Source organism: Haplochromis burtoni, unplaced genomic scaffold (assembly GCF_018398535.1).
Source record: "Haplochromis burtoni strain Fernald_Lab_line unplaced genomic scaffold, NCSU_Asbu1 Contig_48, whole genome shotgun sequence".
Classification (NCBI taxonomy): domain Eukaryota; kingdom Metazoa; phylum Chordata; class Actinopteri; order Cichliformes; family Cichlidae; genus Haplochromis; species Haplochromis burtoni.
In genome coordinates this window covers 143,149-161,490 of record NW_024582409.1, presented here as the reverse complement: position 1 = coordinate 161,490, position 18,342 = coordinate 143,149, and the positions used below count along the sequence as shown (strand labels likewise).

Here is an 18,342-nt window from a genome sequence, read left to right as displayed (position 1 = left end):
TCTAAACAGCAGTTTGCGCGTGGAGATCAGGCCTGGGTCTGCAGGCTAAATCTTTTGAGATGCTTTTATGTAAAACTATCCGCAGACAACTGGGACAGACAGACCTGAAGAAATAATGGAGGGTGGACGCGGTGGGGAGTAGTCAGTCGTGCAGCCCTTACTCATTGGTTGCCTCAGACACAGTAGCTCTCCCTCTCACTCTCTCATAAATGCGCTCCCACCGCCGACCGTAGCAGATAATCACAGGCCACTGTGAGAAGGACACACCTTGCGCTGATTTTGCCAAGGTATACACGGGGATGCGTTTTGATTCACGAAAGGGTGTCATCAGTGCAAGATTTGAGTCGTGCTTTACAGCCTGTCGCGCAATCGCCTAGGTCGCGATTTTTGCGATATTCTTTTTTTCCGCATAGGTTAGTGGGCTGCTCTCCCCCAGTTCCAAGATGACTGGAGTTTTCGAGAACTTAAATACTGATATGCATTCGAACCAGATTACCTCAAGCAATTACCACAGCTTGCACAAATCGCAGGAGTCCCCGACTCTGCCGGTTTCCACGGCGACGGACAGCAGCTATTACAACGGCCAGCAGCCTGGGCACTGCGCCGGGTCACCGTTTGGACAACTGGGCACTTACCAGTACCACAGCAGCGCCACGAGTTCTGTGCCATATAACGCAAAGTCATACGACCTCGGTTTCAACTCATCGTATGGTACATACGGTTCTTATGGCTCCAACTCATCGCCAACTCCCGCAGACACAGGTAGGCGAGCTCTCAAGTTCGTTTTAGAGCATTTTGCATGTATTCAGTGGCTTTGTCTTTGACCAAAACGCACTGCAGAACACGTCTGAGTTAATTTGTATGCACAGTATTTGACAAAAATATTATTATCTGACTAAAATGTATTGATGCTTTATTTTTCTTGTATGAATATGTAACACGATAAACTGTTTTATTTATTTCCAAAGAAAGAGCCTACAGATCCACAAAGTGGCCTATTTTGGCTTTTTGTATTTTTTTAGTAGGGCCTTATAAATATACATAATTTAATCAAATCAGGTTTAAGGTATTTGGGGTACACAAATCTGACAAACCTAAAGTGACAACAGTGCAAATACGCCTAGCAGTTCTGCAACACTGAAAAATGCCCAAACCCTTCGTGCCTAACGTGAATTGCATTTGAATGTTCCCTCAGAGAAAGATGAGAGCGAGCCAGAAATCCGGATGGTTAATGGAAAACCAAAGAAGGTCAGGAAACCTCGAACCATTTACTCCAGCTTCCAACTGGCTGCGCTTCAACGGAGGTTTCAAAAGACTCAGTATTTGGCTCTACCAGAACGGGCCGAGCTGGCAGCGTCGCTGGGCCTTACGCAAACACAGGTGGGTAGTCTGCATCTGTGGGCTCATGCGCTGTCAAATATCCACTGCATGTCTCAGTGTGAAAACAAATTAAAACTGACACAGATGGGATTTAAGGGGGAATATCGCTTATAATCGATTTTAAGCTTAAATTAGTTTCTTTCTTTTTTTTCTCAGGTTAAAATCTGGTTCCAAAACCGCCGCTCCAAGTTCAAGAAGCTGTGGAAAAGTGGAGAAATCCCCCCAGAACAACATGTTGCTTCCAGTGAATCTCCCCCGTGCACGTCTCCACCAACTACCGCCTGGGACTTTCCACAGACTCAAAGAATGAACAATGTCAGCTCTAGTTTACCTCAGAGCAGCAGCCCTCCAAACACGACTGCGCCTTCGTCGTTTTTGGCAAACTACTCCTGGTACTCAACTACGAACTCTACCACGCATCTGCAGCCTCCTCTGGTTCAGCATCACCACAACTCCGCCATAAGCGCTGGGACAATATTCTGAAATTTAAAAGAGAGAGCGAGCGAGAGAACGAGAAAACGTCGGGTGTAAATCGGACAATACTGGTGAATAAAGAGAAAATAAAATGCCATTACCTTCATTTTGCAGACCTCGTGCTTGCACCATACGAACTTTACGCGCAGCATCTAGGAGATTTCATGGAACCAGACAGGTTTATGGACCTTGCCAGTTTTCGTGCTTACAAATGGTAGACTCAGATTTCTACAGTTATTTTTGTATTTATTTATTTTGTTTATGTGAGGGATGAATGAACCACTATTACCCAAAGCAATCACAGCATGGGCGTGAGCCCATATACTTTTACTTGGACGTCACTTTTTCTTCTTCTTTCTTTTGTTTTTTTTCTCTTCCTTTTTTATATGTGTTGCCATCCCTGCAAAAAAATAAAATAAAATAAAACATGAATCGCAGGACAACCTGTCACAAATGTAGCACAAGTTAACTGTATGGTGCCTTTTTTGCAATATGACCTCATTTATGTTGTGCGATCAAAACAAAACCAGCTTACCTTTATCCATTCCTCACGTAGTTCATCTGAATAGTCCGGGGGGATAAGTGTTCCGATCCACGTTTGTAAATATTTTACAACAGCTTTTTTTTCATATCCCACCTTGCTTTGACTTAATTTTATTTTTTTGTCTTTTTCTGGCTCTTCATCCATTAACCACCGTGAGCTACTGATTGTCCCACCCTCTGACTTGTATCAACACTAAATTGTATTTTTTTTTGTTCTGGTCTTATTTATTTTAGCAGTGTTTCATATATGGCCAGATTTTATTTAAATAAAATGTTTTCTGTGCATTTGCATCCGAGTTTGTATGTGTGTATAAATACATTCTATGTTCACTAAAGCTGGATTTACCCTCTCAAAAAAAAAAAGTAAATAAATAAAAATAAATCATTTTAGAAAAAGAAGGCATGTCGATGCATTAAGATTTATTTATTATTATTTATTTATTCATTTAATTAAATTTTGTGCCTATTTTTTATGAAATGGGTTTAAAAATAAATAAATAAAAAATCTTAGGAAATAATTTGTTGTAAAAATGTAGCCTGTAGTTACATGAAGGTCTTGTGGCATCCAGGGGGACTCCTGAGTTGTCTCGGTTGAAATTTACTTCTGACTGCCGCCAGCAGCTGCTTATCCGAACCGAGGCTCGGGCAGGCAAGCAAGCAGAGACAGAGGCCCGGGGGGCGCACGCCGAGCTCAGAGCGACAACATCATCAACACGCCTTGGCATGCGAGAGGAGAAGACGAGGGTGGGTATGAATGAGCACAAGCTCGTCAGACTCTGTGGAGTCACAGAGCCGCTTTCCAGACGTTTTATGAACTCAACCTAACAAGAGAAAAGAGACAGGAACTCGAGAGCCAAGACAGCCTGCAGCTACAACATCATGGAAACATTTCTCACGCCTCACAAGCGAGGTCTCTGATCTTCGAAGACGAGCAGCTTGACCCACATTATTTGGCTGCTTGTAGGGCCTGTGGGCAACATGGAAAACACAGGCATACGTCCAAAAAAACATTTTATTGGAGCCATGCAGGAAACCCTGTTTTATTATAGATTTAATTTAGAAAATGTTTATTAGAGATGTTTTGACTCCAACAGACAGGTAGAGCGGGGCTCGTGTTATTTACACATGGCTCCCACACAAAGATGGTGATATACGGTGCATGGTCCCACACGCTTCTCTTCAAAAGACCACAGGCCATAAAGTGGGACCTCTTCCTTGTACATAATTAAGACTGCAGCTTGTCAGCGGTTGCTGTATCTGCATTATGATTGAAGCCCCACCAACCCCCCCCCCCCCACCAACCCCCACCAACCCCCCCCAGGGCTGACAGTATCAGACACATGCAGCCCCCTATGTACATACGTCTAAAAAATCAGTGTTACAAATAGTGTACAAGCGTGCACTTAAGAAATGCTCCAAAATAACACATTTTGCTTGCTTTAATTATTGTTTGCGTCATAAGATAAAATAGGGGGCGGGGGCGGGTTCTGGGTGCTTTCTGTTGCTCCCTGTGATTTCATTCATGGATTAGAGCTGCTGTGGTTTATACTTTTTGCATTTCTCTGGGCAACTTGTAAATGCCATACCCCCCTATCCTAATTTATACCCTGATCTGTAATTTCATCCAAATTTGCTCTGGTTTGAGCATTCTGGCTTTCAAATCTGAAAGCCTGCAATTACTATATAATTCTTCGCAATTTTAGATGTCCTAATATGGGGTGTAATTTTTACACAAGACAATTTCCCGCTATTTCAAGCATCAACATTGTCAAAGTTGTATGTACATAATAAATGGGAATATCAATGCATAGTTTTTAGCCTAACATCTTGACTCGACGGTAATTATATCCGTGTGGAGCCTACGCAGAATTAGCCTGAATTGCATGGTAACTGCTGCTTTAAATTTTAAAAAATTACTCATAATTTCCCCCAAAGATTACCAAGATCTCGAGTGCACAATGTCATCAGCGTAATGAGGAGTAAACATTTATGCTAATAATCTACATTTTTTTCCCCATCAGCTATAAAGAGGGGAAATAAAGCAGACATTTTCAGTCATATTCTGAACTCTGCTGCTATAGCTTAGACCGACACATGGGACACATTTTGTGGGATTTAAGCGCTCGTCTTGAGTCTGTGCTGAAGGACTGCTGCTGCTTCTTGCTGGTGGTGCTGATCTGCCTCCATGCTGATATCTGAAAATCCAGAGAGGGCAAACTTGTCTCTTCAATTTCAAGCTGAAAGGTGTGTACCACATGTTTATTTCTTACATTTTAGGGGCTTCGCCGAGTGCGCAATGAGGCTCGATTTGTCCATTTCTTTCATTGCGCACAGCCTTTATTAATTTGTATTCTCATCCGTGAATGATGCTGATTCTTTGATGCCGTTTCAAAGACTAGATCCTCAAGAAGCAGGAGGGGTAAAGAAAAATATATTACACGTGGACTATTTTATCCTCCAACTTCAGTGTTAAAGTGCAACCGAGGAGCTTCTTTTAGCTGAAATCTCCCATGGCTTAGAAAGCCGCTCACATGGAGAGAAGATGCAAGGAAGAGGAGACAGAGAAGTTCTTCTTTATAGTCGCTGCACTCGTTACTCTTACATTGTGCTTTGCTCATTTTGAAGCCTCTTCGCATTGACAACTCGGTGATGTACACCTGCAAGCAATTTGTCAGTCTTATACATAGGCTAAGTCTAAAGGGAACGGTGACGAAATGGCACCTCACCTATTTCACTTTTTTTTCCCCTCCTATTGCAGCAGAAAATGTCTTTCAGAGCGCTATCTCTTTTGTCAACGCAGAAAGATCCTCGGTGCGAAAAAAATTGCTCATAATTACCTCAGAGATAGGAAACTGCATTAGAATAAATAAGGGCGAAATTACTGTAATTATGCTGGGTTTGATGGGCTCAGCTCGTATAATCAAGGGGAGAATACAGCGAAATAACACTGACCCTCTTGGATGTGCAGCTGCGCCTTTTCTAAGGCTAGGTAGGCAGATTTATGTTCACTGCAGCAGCAGCAGCTCTGCTTTCCTAATGGTATCGAAATATACGAAGGCCTGTTGTAAATGTGAGGCTGCACACAAAGAGCTCTACATGTTTAAGATTTGTATTAGAATAACAAAGGAGACGGCATCGAAGCAAAGCATGCCATAAAAAACAAGGCTACTACTCACGCTTACTAGTTTAACGTGTTCTACAATAATAATAATAATAATAATAATAATCATCTTGTGTTGGTTACTTTTTTGGATGTTGGCTTGAGTCAGGTTTAAACGGACTTCGCAGATGCCAGAAAATAATATTTTTAGGCCGAATTTGCTATTATAATAACATTTATTTATTCATGGAGCTGTGACAGCTGCAAGAGCGAGCACATCCGTGCATCAAAAAAATTGTTCTTTCTTTGTTTTGTTTTTTGAATTTTTTTCTTTGCAGGCACATACAAAACTCTAATTTTTGTAATATATTTTTACAATTCTTTATTTTATTTTATTTTTAATTTATGTTAATATTTATTTTTATTTTTTTTTACTTTAATTTAATATTAATTATTCAAATCATTATTTACTTAATTACTTATATTGTTTACTTTGATTTTTCCCCAATGCATCCAAGTGTTATTTGAATTTCTATGAATATTGCTAAAATCCAACTATAATAAATGAATTTGTTTCCTATATCACCACCGAAATGCGCGCGAAAAACAGATCTCGTTCTTCTTTTTAAAATATTATTAATATTTATTTCATTTTTTCCCATGTAGATGGCTATTTCTAACCACAGCCTTCGGCCGTGTTAAACAAACAAGAAGGCCTTTGAACTTTTCACTCTCACTGATCTCCATCTGATCCGCCCTTTGCCAGACCTTTTTTTTCTTGTTGCAGCACCTGCCTCTTGAGCAATTATTCACTTAACACACCCAATTGATCTCTCTCATGACGAAAAAGTGAAAAAGTGAGGATCGTTAAAGAGTAGAACAGAAAGGAGGTTATCTTTAAGAAAGGGCTGAAAGGCGATTTTGCTGAATGACACAGTGGTGGTTAAATCATATATATATATATATATATATATACACTGCAGAGACTAGGCCTCGTAACAACACTATCTTGATGCATTTTTACATGCGAGGCCAGATTTCTAATTCTGAGCTTGACTCCAGAGGTCTGACAACATCTGCAGCCAGCGAGCAGCAGCAGAAACACATGCAGGCTAAACGCTAGACATGACCATAAATCTAAACGAGGACCCTTTTGCAGTTAATTCAAACGCGCTCACATGGTGTCTGCTACAATAGCCAACATGATACTCCTTTGTGTCAGCTCGCATTTAACCTGCACCACGCTGAAGCCTTTCTTTTCAGGGGCGAGGGTGGGTAGAGGAGGATGGAGGGGTGGTGGTGATGGCGGTATGGTGGAGGAAGAGGTGGGGTGAATCAGACACCGTTCTTGACATAATTTAAATCATATTTTACTGCTTTTGAAACTTTGCACATTATGTACATAAACTTCAGAAACAGATAAATAAATTAAGGTGATCAATACAAAACTAAATATTTCCTATGTTGACTAAACACATTTCGACGAGTAAGCTACACAAAGCCTAAACCCTGTTTCACAGCGTATCCAGTATACAGCACAAAAAAAGGAACAGAAAAAAAGAAAATTATGTACAAAATACAGTGACAAATGAGCTGCTCACCCTCAGGACAATTTTTTTTCTAAAGCAGCAAATCGTCAGGCCTTTTACATTTTTCACATAACATCGGGGCACGGCATAGAAAAGCTTTGCTTGCGTTAGTGCAGCATTAACAACACAGTGTTGTCATTTCAAACACGCTTACAAACTGAACACAGACTGACCTCAAACAGAAAAAACTAGCCCGAATAATTTAACTTAAATAACAAACACGTAGAAACAACATAGTAGCATCTCGAGGCTCTGCGCACAGCAGCCTGTGCTCTGCGGTTGAATGCGCTGTGAGTGGAGCGGCTTGATGGCTACCGCTGGAATTTATCGTTAATTATTTGGTTAGAGAAACTCTGCTGTGGCCTAAGTGGCCCTTTTAACTGTCGATGAATGCAAATTGACTTTTAAGGCCGTCATCACCTTGGGCCCCGACAATCTGGCGTAAACAAACACGTGTTTTCTAATAAACATGTAGCCTACAGCTCAACAACCGAAGTGTTCACACAAATATGAGTTTGAAAACAAACAGAAACCGACATTTGGGGGAAAAAAACCAAAACAAACAAAAGCAGCCAAAAAAAAAACAACAAATGATCCTTTTGTCTGCGATTTCCGCTGTCAGGGACGGTCACGGACTGGTTGCCCTCTGGCGAATTGTGCGCCTTTTCACTCTGTCTGACCTCTTCTCTTCTTCTGTATCTCTGCTCGCCGTCTTCGGTATGAGGAGGCCTCTGTGTCAGCTGGCGGGATGCGGCAGCAAACTCCGGGAATCTTGTTGTTTGTTGTGCATTGTCAATGCTGAGCCGCGCTCAGCGGCTGCTGGGCCTTTCACCATCCTGATGCTGAGCTCTCTGCTCACATGAGCTGTGACTGTTGCATAGACTCTTGGTGTGTGGTTGGATACCATGAGGTGTAGCTGGGAATGTAAGATCCGGTCGTGCCCATTGAAGTCTTCACGGTGGTCGGCGAGCTCCAGACAGGTGCCACCGAGGGAGAACCACTGGAAAGTCCACGGCCGGTGGCCAAAGCGTTGCTGTCGATCGTACCACCGCCTTGCTTCATCAGCTTCTTGAATTTGGATCTTTTATTCTGAAACCAAATTTTTACCTGCAGATATTTTTAAAAAAAAGAAAAAAAAAAGAGAGAGACATTAAAATATATGTAAATATATATATAACCATTTTACGCGGTTTTACGCACGTGAAAAGTGAAAAGCAAAACATGATAATAAAAAATATAAATTATCTTTATTAATAAACAACACTAAATAAATTATAGTCTATAATAATAATAATAATAATAATAATAATAATAATAATAATAATAATAATAATAATAAAATAATAATAATAATAAGAAGAAGAATGTATGCTGTGAGAGATAAAAACATTTAAAAATGTGCAGAAATGCGTCGTTGGCGCAGCTGCGCAGTGAAGCTATGTGTGTGCGGATCACACTCGCCTGTGTCTGGGTGAGACCCAGCGACGCTGCGAGCTCAGCTCTCTCCGGTAGCGCCAAATACTGAGTCTGTTGAAATCTCCTGTTCAGGGCTTGAAGTTGTAAACTCGAATATATAGTCCTTGGTTTTCTAATCTTTTTCCCTTTGCCGTTGAAGCGCACCTCTCCGCCTTCCACCACTGTGTTTTTCTCTGTTTCTGGCGCTGGCAGAGACACAGAAGAAAGCAAAGAAGAAGAAGAAGCAGAGAAGGGGAGAAAAATGAGGAGACAGTTGTAGCAAAGAGTGCTGCGCAGCAATGAATACTGCAGCGCAAGTTTTACAGGCTGTACTTTAGGTATAATTACCCTTAATTGCATACATTGTTTATAGCCTTACGCAATAAATAATTACCAAGCCTAATTCCACATCTGGGTCGTCTTTTTTGCCTACACCGTCTAGTGGAAAGCCGTACCAGCACAGAAAGTTGATATTTAGGATCCAGAGCACTCTGTGGCACACTTACCTGCATCTTCTAATCGTGTCTGCGTGAGTCCCGAGCTGTTTTGGTAAGTCTGTACTGTGCTGAGATATGGACTGGTGGAATGGCTGCCGACGGAGTTTACGTATGGATAACCCAAGGATCTGGGGAACGACGAGGCTGGACTGTAGCTGTCGTGCTGTGTGTGACCTGCAGAATGTAAACAGTGCATGGGATAGTGTCCGTGAGACATGGAGGAAGGCGACATTTGTTGACTCGGGGGTCCAAACTCCATGAAAACGGTTTTTCCTGAGGCAGGGCTATTAAGACTTTCTGGAATCGTAGTCATTGTCATCTCTTCTGGCGGTTCCCCTTGTCTCGCTTTTGTTGTTTTCCTTCTATGATCTCAGTGAAGGACGGATCCCAATTTAAGCCGAACAGATTTTTTCTCTTTCCATTCATAAGAAAATGTAGTTTGTGCCCGTGAAAAGTCCTAGGAATGATGCTGTGGACCAAGACAAACTCGCTCAAAGGTTTGAATCTCGGACTCATGAATATTCATCAAGACTGTCGCTGATTGGTCCACTCTCTCCAAGAGGGAAGCCGATTGGTGACGCTGGGGCTAGGTCCGAAGAACCTGATAAAGTCAAGGAAAACCGCAAAACCTCAGATTTCCTCCTGACATGTCAAGATTCACCATAATAACATGATATTTTTTTTTGTTGGAAATCTTTGTACTCAAAAAAAAAAAAAAAAGGCCAGTAAACTTAAATATTCGGCTGCTCTTTCTGCATTAAAGCCTTTTTTTCTTAAGATGATGATCACAGCTCCCAATGCTGCATCAGGAGTGAACGCGTATTAGCATAACACTAGCGTTCAATTTTCATAAGTAGGCCTGTAATTAGTCATGTATTTAACACTTAGTGCAACTTGAGGTCTCACCTGGCAGCAGAGGGACTGAAACAGCAAAGTCTGCAATGATGTGAAATGAGAAGCTTCTCTGTCTGAGGCCTGATGATGACAAGAATAATACCAACTAAAAAAACAACAACAACAACACAGCATCACAGCATATTACGGCAAATGTAGCAGAGCAATCCCTTTAAATTAAACCCGGGGATACTGCTTGTAATTTAAACTACAGTTTCCAAATTTAGTCTTGCAAATTTAGGCAAACTTGCGGTTTTATTTTTGCGCATCTTTTTTTTTCTTTTTCTTTTTTGCCTGTTTTATAGGCCGGATGGACACGTTTTCTAGTCGCATTTAAATGCTTTCCAAACATCTTTACGCACCCTTTTTGCCGCAGTCAATTTACTGATCACAGTTTAGTTAAACACCGCCACCTTTGATTATTATGAATCTAAGTGAGGATGGGGTGCGGCCAGCCTCCCACAGCCTAACAAGAATAATTGTCGTTTGATTTAATTGAACTTACTACTAAAAAGACTGGAGGCAATTTCCCTCAGCGGCAGATTTAGAACAAAATTCAAATTGGTACAGGAGCTGCAATTTAAAATATAGATACACATACATATCTGTTCACTTACTCAATTTTTTTTAAGTCATGAAAAAAAGCAAATAAATCCGCATCATCCGGGGTCAGGGAGCCTCCGCGGGATGCACTTGAAAGAAGAAGAAAGTATCCAGCAGCAGCAGCAGCTCTTCATTTTATTAGGCTTCATTTGTAGGCTGCTTCTCTTCTGGTGTCTGCGCAGAGCAGAAACACAGCCTGGCTGCTCCATCCGTAGTCCCTCCATCTCCACCTGAATAACAAATTAAAGGCAGTTAAATTCCGTCACTGTGATTATCAGTATAATTACATAATTGAACTCATAGCAGAACTAGCAAGTTGCAAAATGTGTTATCAAAATGCAGGCGCTGACATCACGGCGCGTGTGCCACAATGTGCCAGGCGGCTGCGGATGCCTGAATTTAAAGATTTCTGTGAAATATTAGGCTATAACGAAAGCTGGTCCCTTGTCCCCCCTAAAATAGGCCAATTTGAAGTGATTTCTCTGGAATTACTTTCGAAAAATGCTTCAAGATTTCCTCTATCAACAACGACAATGATAATGGTAGTACAACCAATAATTATCATCTTCCAGAACAGAGGACAGATTTTTATGGGTACTTGGTGGGTGCGACTGATAACTGTCATTATTTTCCCACGATTATAGTATCTACAGACAGCTGTGAAGCAAAACCATTAACAGAATAGAGGCAGAATTTGCAGAAAAATGTAAAATAACACCCTAATAATAGCAATAATAATGAGAGATTTTTATGTCATTTGGAGACGAGGAGAAAAACATCCTGCATAAATTATATTCATCCCATTGATCCTTCTTGCAGAATCAAACATTTACAAACTTAATTTGACAACTATTTATTTCCTATTTAAGGGGGAATTTTTTCTCTCTCTCTCTCTCTTTTTCAAGCCATCCTCGGTGTGGCTCGGACGAGGCAGGCGCGGTGATAATATTACCGCTTTCATTAATAATTTGACTCCTGCGCACGCCGGCAGGAGGGCAGCGCAGGCCACAGCGGTCCTTCCTGCAGCGGGGCAGCACGGCTCTAACTAGCCACACTAAAAATAAAGTCCTCCATGCATGGATGGAGCGCGGAGGCAGGACTCATTAGGAGTGAGTAGCTCTGTGGCTGAGGGTGTTTTAACACCTGCTGCTCTTCACCTGAGGGTTAGTGCAGAGGTGGAGAGACAGAAAGAGAGAGGGGGGCTGCTGCTGCTGCTGCTTGTGGTGGTGATGGTGGTGGTGGTGGGGTAAACGGCCAAGATGTCACAGACTTCATTTCAGTCCGGTGATAGAAAGCCCTCCTCAACTGCCATACCAACCCACATTTTAACAGCCGCCAAATATTACCCCGACCGCGGTGCGCTGGTAAACTGTGCATCCATGCTGTGTGGAGGCTCAGCTCCCTGTGCACCCTGCAGGCTCTGCATGGGAGTGATGATTAATTACCAACACTGGAGGTGCAGGGAAATTTAAATCCTTTTTTAAAAAAAATAAAATCGCAATTCCTCTTCCTTAAACTGCAAAAGATCAAATATGCCTATTAGGATATGTATATTTTCCCCCTCCTTCTGATTTTAGAATTTCTGAGAATATTGAATTATTTCTGAAGTGTGCAAATCCTTATTTTTTTTTATTGCTATTATTATTATTTAGTTAATTGTTATAGGGCACAGATATCTCAAACAGCACTAAAAATATAACTGATGTAAAATCTTATTATTATTAATAACAATAAAGATGAATACAGCAGGCCTCAGCACATCATCAAATCCAAATGCAATTCGGTGAGTGGTCTGCAGCAGAAATGTCAAACTATACGAAGGTTGCATTTCACGTTTTTAAAGGCAGCGGATCAGACAAGTGAAATTGCCTTTTGTCCTGCTTCTTCTCTGGCGTTGCTTCGCGCTGCCATCCTGTAATTTGCAGCCTCAATGAACGAAAACTAGATGCACTACAATTAACTCGATTCAATGTCTATTTTCATGTTCAATGCGGCATCAAAATGCGAATTGATTTTGTTTACCGAGTTACGTGTAAACAAAAAAAAAACCAACAAAAATGAATCATAGTATCTGAGAGGCAAGATTGTCGCATTGGTTAATTTATTGCATTATCATAGGGGTCAAGAGGGAGAAGATGAAATCATGTTGGGTTTTATTTGACTGTTTATATAAAACAGAGAAGGACGCAGAATTTATTTTGGACAGCTGAACTCAAATTTGTTTGGTGTCAGTTTCTTTCCCTCAGAATATGTTTTAATAGCTAATGGTGCATTTCTGTGTGATAATCGGAGTTGACAGTATATTTTATCAGCTCATCATTTATGTTGTGTGAAATGAAAAATTGTAAAATATATTTAGAGTTTTTCATTTTCATTTTCTTCCTGTATAAATGTGACTTTTTTTCATTCAATTTCACATCCTAATTAAAACATGCTTGTGTTCCTCATTTGATTTTAATTGACAGTTTATAAGCACGACAAAGTTAACTTTGGACTTTGTCATATTTTAATAGCAAACTAAAATGTTTTTTTTTTCCTTGTTTAAACAATTAAACAATTAAAAAAATGAAACTAAGAAATTGTTCGGGATAACAATCATTATTTTTGTTTGTTTTCAGGCTTTGGTGACCTCATGAGCTCCTGCTTCTCATCACTTTGGGAGGAACTGGACAATCTGGACTTGTTGCTCCGGAAGTGACTGACACTCTTATAAGTGCTGAAGCCTGGAGGCAATAAATCAAATTGAAAATATATATATTTATATATTTGCTTGTTTTTAAAATATCCTTTCTTGATTTTCACACCTGTGGAAAAACATGATGTCCAAGTCTTTCATATCCAGCAGGGCCTCCCTAATATACCTCTAATATGCTGGCTGACTGACTTAAGGTGGCTCATTGCAGAGCTGAAAAGTCACATTTCAAACTCCTTTTTTTCTTTCCATCTCAGTGCTCGGAGCAGCTCTTTCTTCAGAAAGCTGGGGGTCACGGTGTGGAAAGGCTCCTAGTGAACTGGTAGAAATGCTGTCCCCATTACAGCAGCAGCAGGGGTCAGGCCATGGCAGCAAGCATCCAACCTGACCAAAATTGGCTGCAAAATGACCAATTACCTGAGGGAAGGCTGGGGAGAGAGGACTTGGAAAAATATGACTTTTACTTAATTCAGCTAAACTGTAAAAGAAACTAGTGTCAGGCGGATGCTTCATACTTGTGGACATATTGCAGAGTCCCACTTGTTAAGCTCCACTTTCACGTTAACAAATTAGATGGAGAAAAAAACGAGTGAAAAATTAAAGTCTTAGTCTGCGCAGTGATGCGAGAGAGATGGATGACAGGGGTAGAAATCAATAAAATGCATCCATAACGGAGAATTATTTCACCTACAGTAAAACAACGATTGATTAAACATCTTTACATGCAGGCCTTATTGAATTAATTTCCCCACAAATGGAAAACATGCAAATTCGCCAATTAAGTCATTTGCCCATGGAGAGCTGGGCTGCTTGACGTTCAGCTGCCACTGCGCCTTTAGTCTGAAACCCTTTTTAGTTTTTGTTAAGAGTTAAGTCTCCAACAAAGACAGGAAGGAGGTCAGCACTCAGCCAACACCTGAATGCGCCTCTCTTTTTTGTGCTCCCCTTGATCCCCACAGTCTGTGCCTGTCATTAGTCTTAATGATGGAAAATTGTCATGTTGATACAAGTCTTGCTCTCCCCCTCTCTTCTTTGTATAAGTAGAAGGTGGAAGCTCCATTTGTAACAAAGTTCTTTGTGACTAAAAGCCGTGGACATTGCATTTGTGCTGGGGGAGAAAAAAGGCTGTAGATGCTCTTTCCATAGCTGGGATAATTATTCCTACTGTGACCTTAATGATTCGCTCTGTTCATCCTGCATCTCATCCACGTGCCAGGCCCTCAGCAGAGCCCTGTGTCAGGGAATATGAAAAACCCATATAATGAAACCATTTTGGCTGATGGAAAAAAGGGGCTACTGAAGCTGCACTTGCTACAAAGACGGCTCAATTATATGAGTAATTGTGATAATTTTCCCTCCATTCACTGCCTTCTCTGAAAGGTAAAAAACACAGATGCTGAAAGGGAAATTACTTGGACAATATATAATCTGTGAAATGGTCACAACAGAAAAAAAAAAAGATGACTGTAAGAAAGTGTAGGACTATAAATAGGTATGTTAATGCAGGGCACATAAATACACCCTCAGAAGCTCGCAGACATAAACAAACAGCTCTACACTGTGCGAGCTCATGTGAAGAGCAAAAAAAAAAAGCAACAAATGACCAGTGGGGGAAAAAAAACATGATAAAAGTAGATATGCAGCTGCCAGAAAATTAAACCTCCTTCTCCTTCCTTTTGACAAATTTCAGCTCCTGAAAATGCACCCCCATAGTTGGCTATCATTTGTTGTTCTCTGACAGGAAAAGGATAATTACCTCTCTCAGAGGCAGGAGGACTGACATGCCCTTTAGACTTTGCCATGAATGCAGAAGCTTGATAGAAAGCTTGAGGAATAATTTTGTTCTTTGGCTTTTCCTTTATGTTCGAGAGCATGTTTTATTCCGAAGAACTTGGAGATGGCAGTATTGTAGAGTGCATTAAACCATGAGTGTTCCTACTGTAAATATGACATCCTGGTGTCTATCAACGTCTCCATTCGGGAGGGGAAAAAAAACTCTGAAATGCATTAAAATTTCAATTTCATCTCGCTGCGAGACAGACGAGATAGTGAGATATGCATTACTTTTTCCTTTCGCAGTGGGTGTTGGATTAAACATTTCTCCTTCCTTGGTGGGTGAAAAAAATATAAAAGCATTTTTTTCTGTCAGGCAGAAACGTGGCTGTAAATCCAACTTCTGTGGAGACCTAAATGCATTGTGTTCTCAGAAGCAGCCCGCCTATGTAGATCTCCATTAAAGGAAACATTACATTAACACTTGCTGTTGTGTTTGAATGAAACAGCAGATGAAGCAGTAGTCAGATATCCACACTAATTGTTTTTAACTCCCAGCCAGCTGATTCTTGTGAATTGTTTCATTATGGACACCATCATTTCCCCCCTCCTTAAAAGAAAAAGTCCATTTTTTTTCCCAGGTAAACCTCCCGCATGTGCATCCGCTGACCCCTCGGGCCCTGCAATCTAGAATAAATCTTTCCAGACAAGCTGAGCAACATTACAGCCTTGCAGCTCAAACACTTGTATCGCACTCAAATGATGAGTCTCTGTCACACACCATGTCATCAGTTTCACCCCCAACCCCCCAATAACTTCCGTCCCATTGAGCAGTGTTGTGTGTTACGGGGCCAAGACAGCCAGAGACCCCCCGGTCTTACTTGATTGTGCCTCCAGTAACACAGAAAAGCAGCTAGGTCCCGGCACAAGCCTATACTCAGCTTCATTTTTGTGTAACACACAAATACACGCACACACGCTCTCTCCATAAACCACCAATCTCAGTTCGCTGCACCCCACTGTGAACTTCCTGACAGCCTCCAGAAATGTTTTCAAGTTGTCAAATCTCTACGGTAATAGTCTGGGAGCTGAGAAAACAACAAAACAATAATCATGTGATCAGATATTTAGGTTATGTAAGGACCGTAAGAGCCTGTTTGGGTTGCATCTCTCGGGCTCTTTCATTTGCTGTTTTCACTTTGTTTCACATGGAAAGCTGGTGAGGTATTTAAACAGTTTGGACTCCTTGGCACTGAACCAAATTGGCTTCTCAAATCACTTTACTTGCTGTTCTTTGCAGCAGCAGCAGCAGCAGCAGCAACAGCTGAGACATTTGAGCACAAATTTGTTGTTTTGCAAACAAGTTTATGCATCCTGACCGCAGCGAGGGAGCGTCTGAAAATTATTAGGCCAATTAAAAGAAAGGCTGAGGTTTAATTTCATCTGTCAGGCTACGACACTGGTTACTATCTTGTCCATATCTCAGCTGATGGTCCTTAGGGACTAGTAAAGCGCTATATAAATACAGGCCATTTACCATTTAATGTGGCACTGGCTACAACCTCAAAAGTCCAGCTATAGGACTTTAGTTCAATGTGCTGTAGTTGCTCTTTTGCTTAAAGCCCTGTGAAGCTGCTGTACTTATTTGGTATACATATATGTATGAATGGAAAACTAGCTCCACTTCAGCTGATAAAACCGTGCAGTTAAACACAAAATACATGCAAAAATGTGATTTAGGGACTGTGTGAAAATTATTGGGGTCTGCAGCCAATTATAGCTGGAGAATATGACACCATCACAACTCACCTTGGCTGTAATAACCAAAAGTGCACACTGGGTATGAGACAGTGTGTCCTAATTTCACATACATAATCAGAAATCCAACACGAGAGGAACTGGAATAACAAAATTATGCAAACAAAAATCTGTGGAACAAGAACTACAATGTTAAATTTATATTACACATTAAGGCGCACCACCCAGACTCCCCTGGTTGAGCCGGTGACCCACATGGGTCATACTCCCCACTTCCCACCGCTTTCTTATCATTTTCTGCACCGCCCTGTTTAATTAAGGCTAAAATATTACACATTTAATACCCTTTCAAAACTTCTTCTGTTAAATTTTAGAGCAAAGTTGGGTTGCATATATGTTTCCTCCTATACTGGTATCCTAGTTTAGCTTTCGGATGATTTTATTCAGGTGGGAATAAACCAACAAAAGTTTGAATAGAAAGTTTAAACTTTTGCAAAATGGGAAACGCATAACCCTCGCCAATATGTGATCCCTCTCATCTCTTAATTTTCCCCACCGGCTCTTACCCTTACATTTTTGGAGAAAAAAATATTCTCCCAGCAGCGGCAGCAAGAAAACTCCAATCATCCTCATGTGATTCATAGATAAAGGCATAAATGTAGGGTCTATACTACTGCTCCCACTGACCCTCAGACACAGGTGGTCTGATTTTGTACTTCATAACCAGCAGTCTGATATAAACCAGTCTGACCTACAGCTGTACCTCACAGATATTACTAACCAGGGACAGAGAGCCTCGTCTTCCAATTACAGGCTGAGCTTCAGGCTGTGGTGCAGCCTGAAGCTCAGCCATCTATGGAGAAAGCTAAGACAAGGCTGTCAGAGACTTTAATAAATGTAGGGAACACTGCATGGGAAAAGTGTTGCTGTCTCAATAGAGTGACACAGACAAGCCAAGGCTGTCAATGGAGCCCCTAATGACAGAGTAAGATAATGACAGACCCCAGTTAGAATCAGCAGGAAGAGGAAGATCAATCTGCAGCCAGAGAGGGAGGGATGGAAGGAGGGGGACAAAACTGTGGGCTCTTTCTTTTCTATTTTCTCACTTTTAGCTCATCTCATACATATCTTTCTGCTGCAGCTGGCTCGCATCGTGGCGGGGCAGCTCTGCATTAAGCGCACAGTGGATCAATAGCCATTACAACTCCCTCACAGCCTGACACATCGCAGGGCCACAGTTGACATTTCACTCAGGGCTGCATTGATCCCCAGTGCACAATATTCCAGCCCCCAGTTAGTAGCCGAGCCTGGGGTCTGGCTGGAATTGAAAAGCGAGGGAGGGGGGTGTAAACCGGCAGAGGGGTGGCTAACCAGCTGCCCGTGCTACAAGTAAACAGCACACCCCTTGATGCATTCCTCGTTTTCAATCTTCTGGTTTTCCTGCCACCACTGGCAATCCGAGAGGCTGTATCAGAGGATCAAAGCTTGACCTATGTGAATTATTTATACATGCGCCAGATCAGTGTATACAGCCATGCTGACATGGTCGTTGATAGCATCTTAGCTTTCTGCTGACCAGTGGAA

At 41.4% G+C, this 18,342-nt stretch overlaps 2 protein-coding genes and 1 long non-coding RNA gene across 4 annotated transcripts; 2 read left to right on the top strand and 1 right to left on the bottom strand.

Moving 5' to 3' along the window:
* Window positions 1-231: 231 nt before the first annotated feature.
* dlx2a (distal-less homeobox 2a) lies at window positions 232-1,930 on the top strand. Its single transcript, NM_001286332.1, is given in 3 exon segments — window positions 232-762; window positions 1,196-1,380; window positions 1,537-1,930. Coding segments are annotated over 3 exon segments (831 nt in total). The 5' UTR covers window positions 232-443; the 3' UTR covers window positions 1,864-1,930.
* A 2,348-nt stretch (window positions 1,931-4,278) lies between these two features.
* Window positions 4,279-13,288, top strand: LOC121814440. The gene is made up of 2 exons (XR_006054359.1): window positions 4,279-4,641; window positions 13,154-13,288. It is a non-coding gene; the product is annotated as an uncharacterized LOC121814440 (long non-coding RNA).
* On the bottom strand, window positions 6,852-10,973 carry dlx1a (distal-less homeobox 1a). Of its 2 annotated transcripts, XM_042220379.1 has the most exons (5): window positions 10,550-10,973; window positions 9,945-10,013; window positions 9,048-9,639; window positions 8,548-8,747; window positions 6,852-8,193 (listed from the first exon to the last, which is right to left on the bottom strand). In XM_042220379.1, the coding sequence occupies exons 3-5, from the start codon at window positions 9,355-9,357 to the stop codon at window positions 7,942-7,944; spliced, it is 762 nt and encodes a 253-aa protein (XP_042076313.1). In that variant the 5' UTR covers window positions 9,358-9,639; window positions 9,945-10,013; window positions 10,550-10,973; the 3' UTR covers window positions 6,852-7,941.
* Window positions 13,289-18,342: the final 5,054 nt, after the last annotated feature.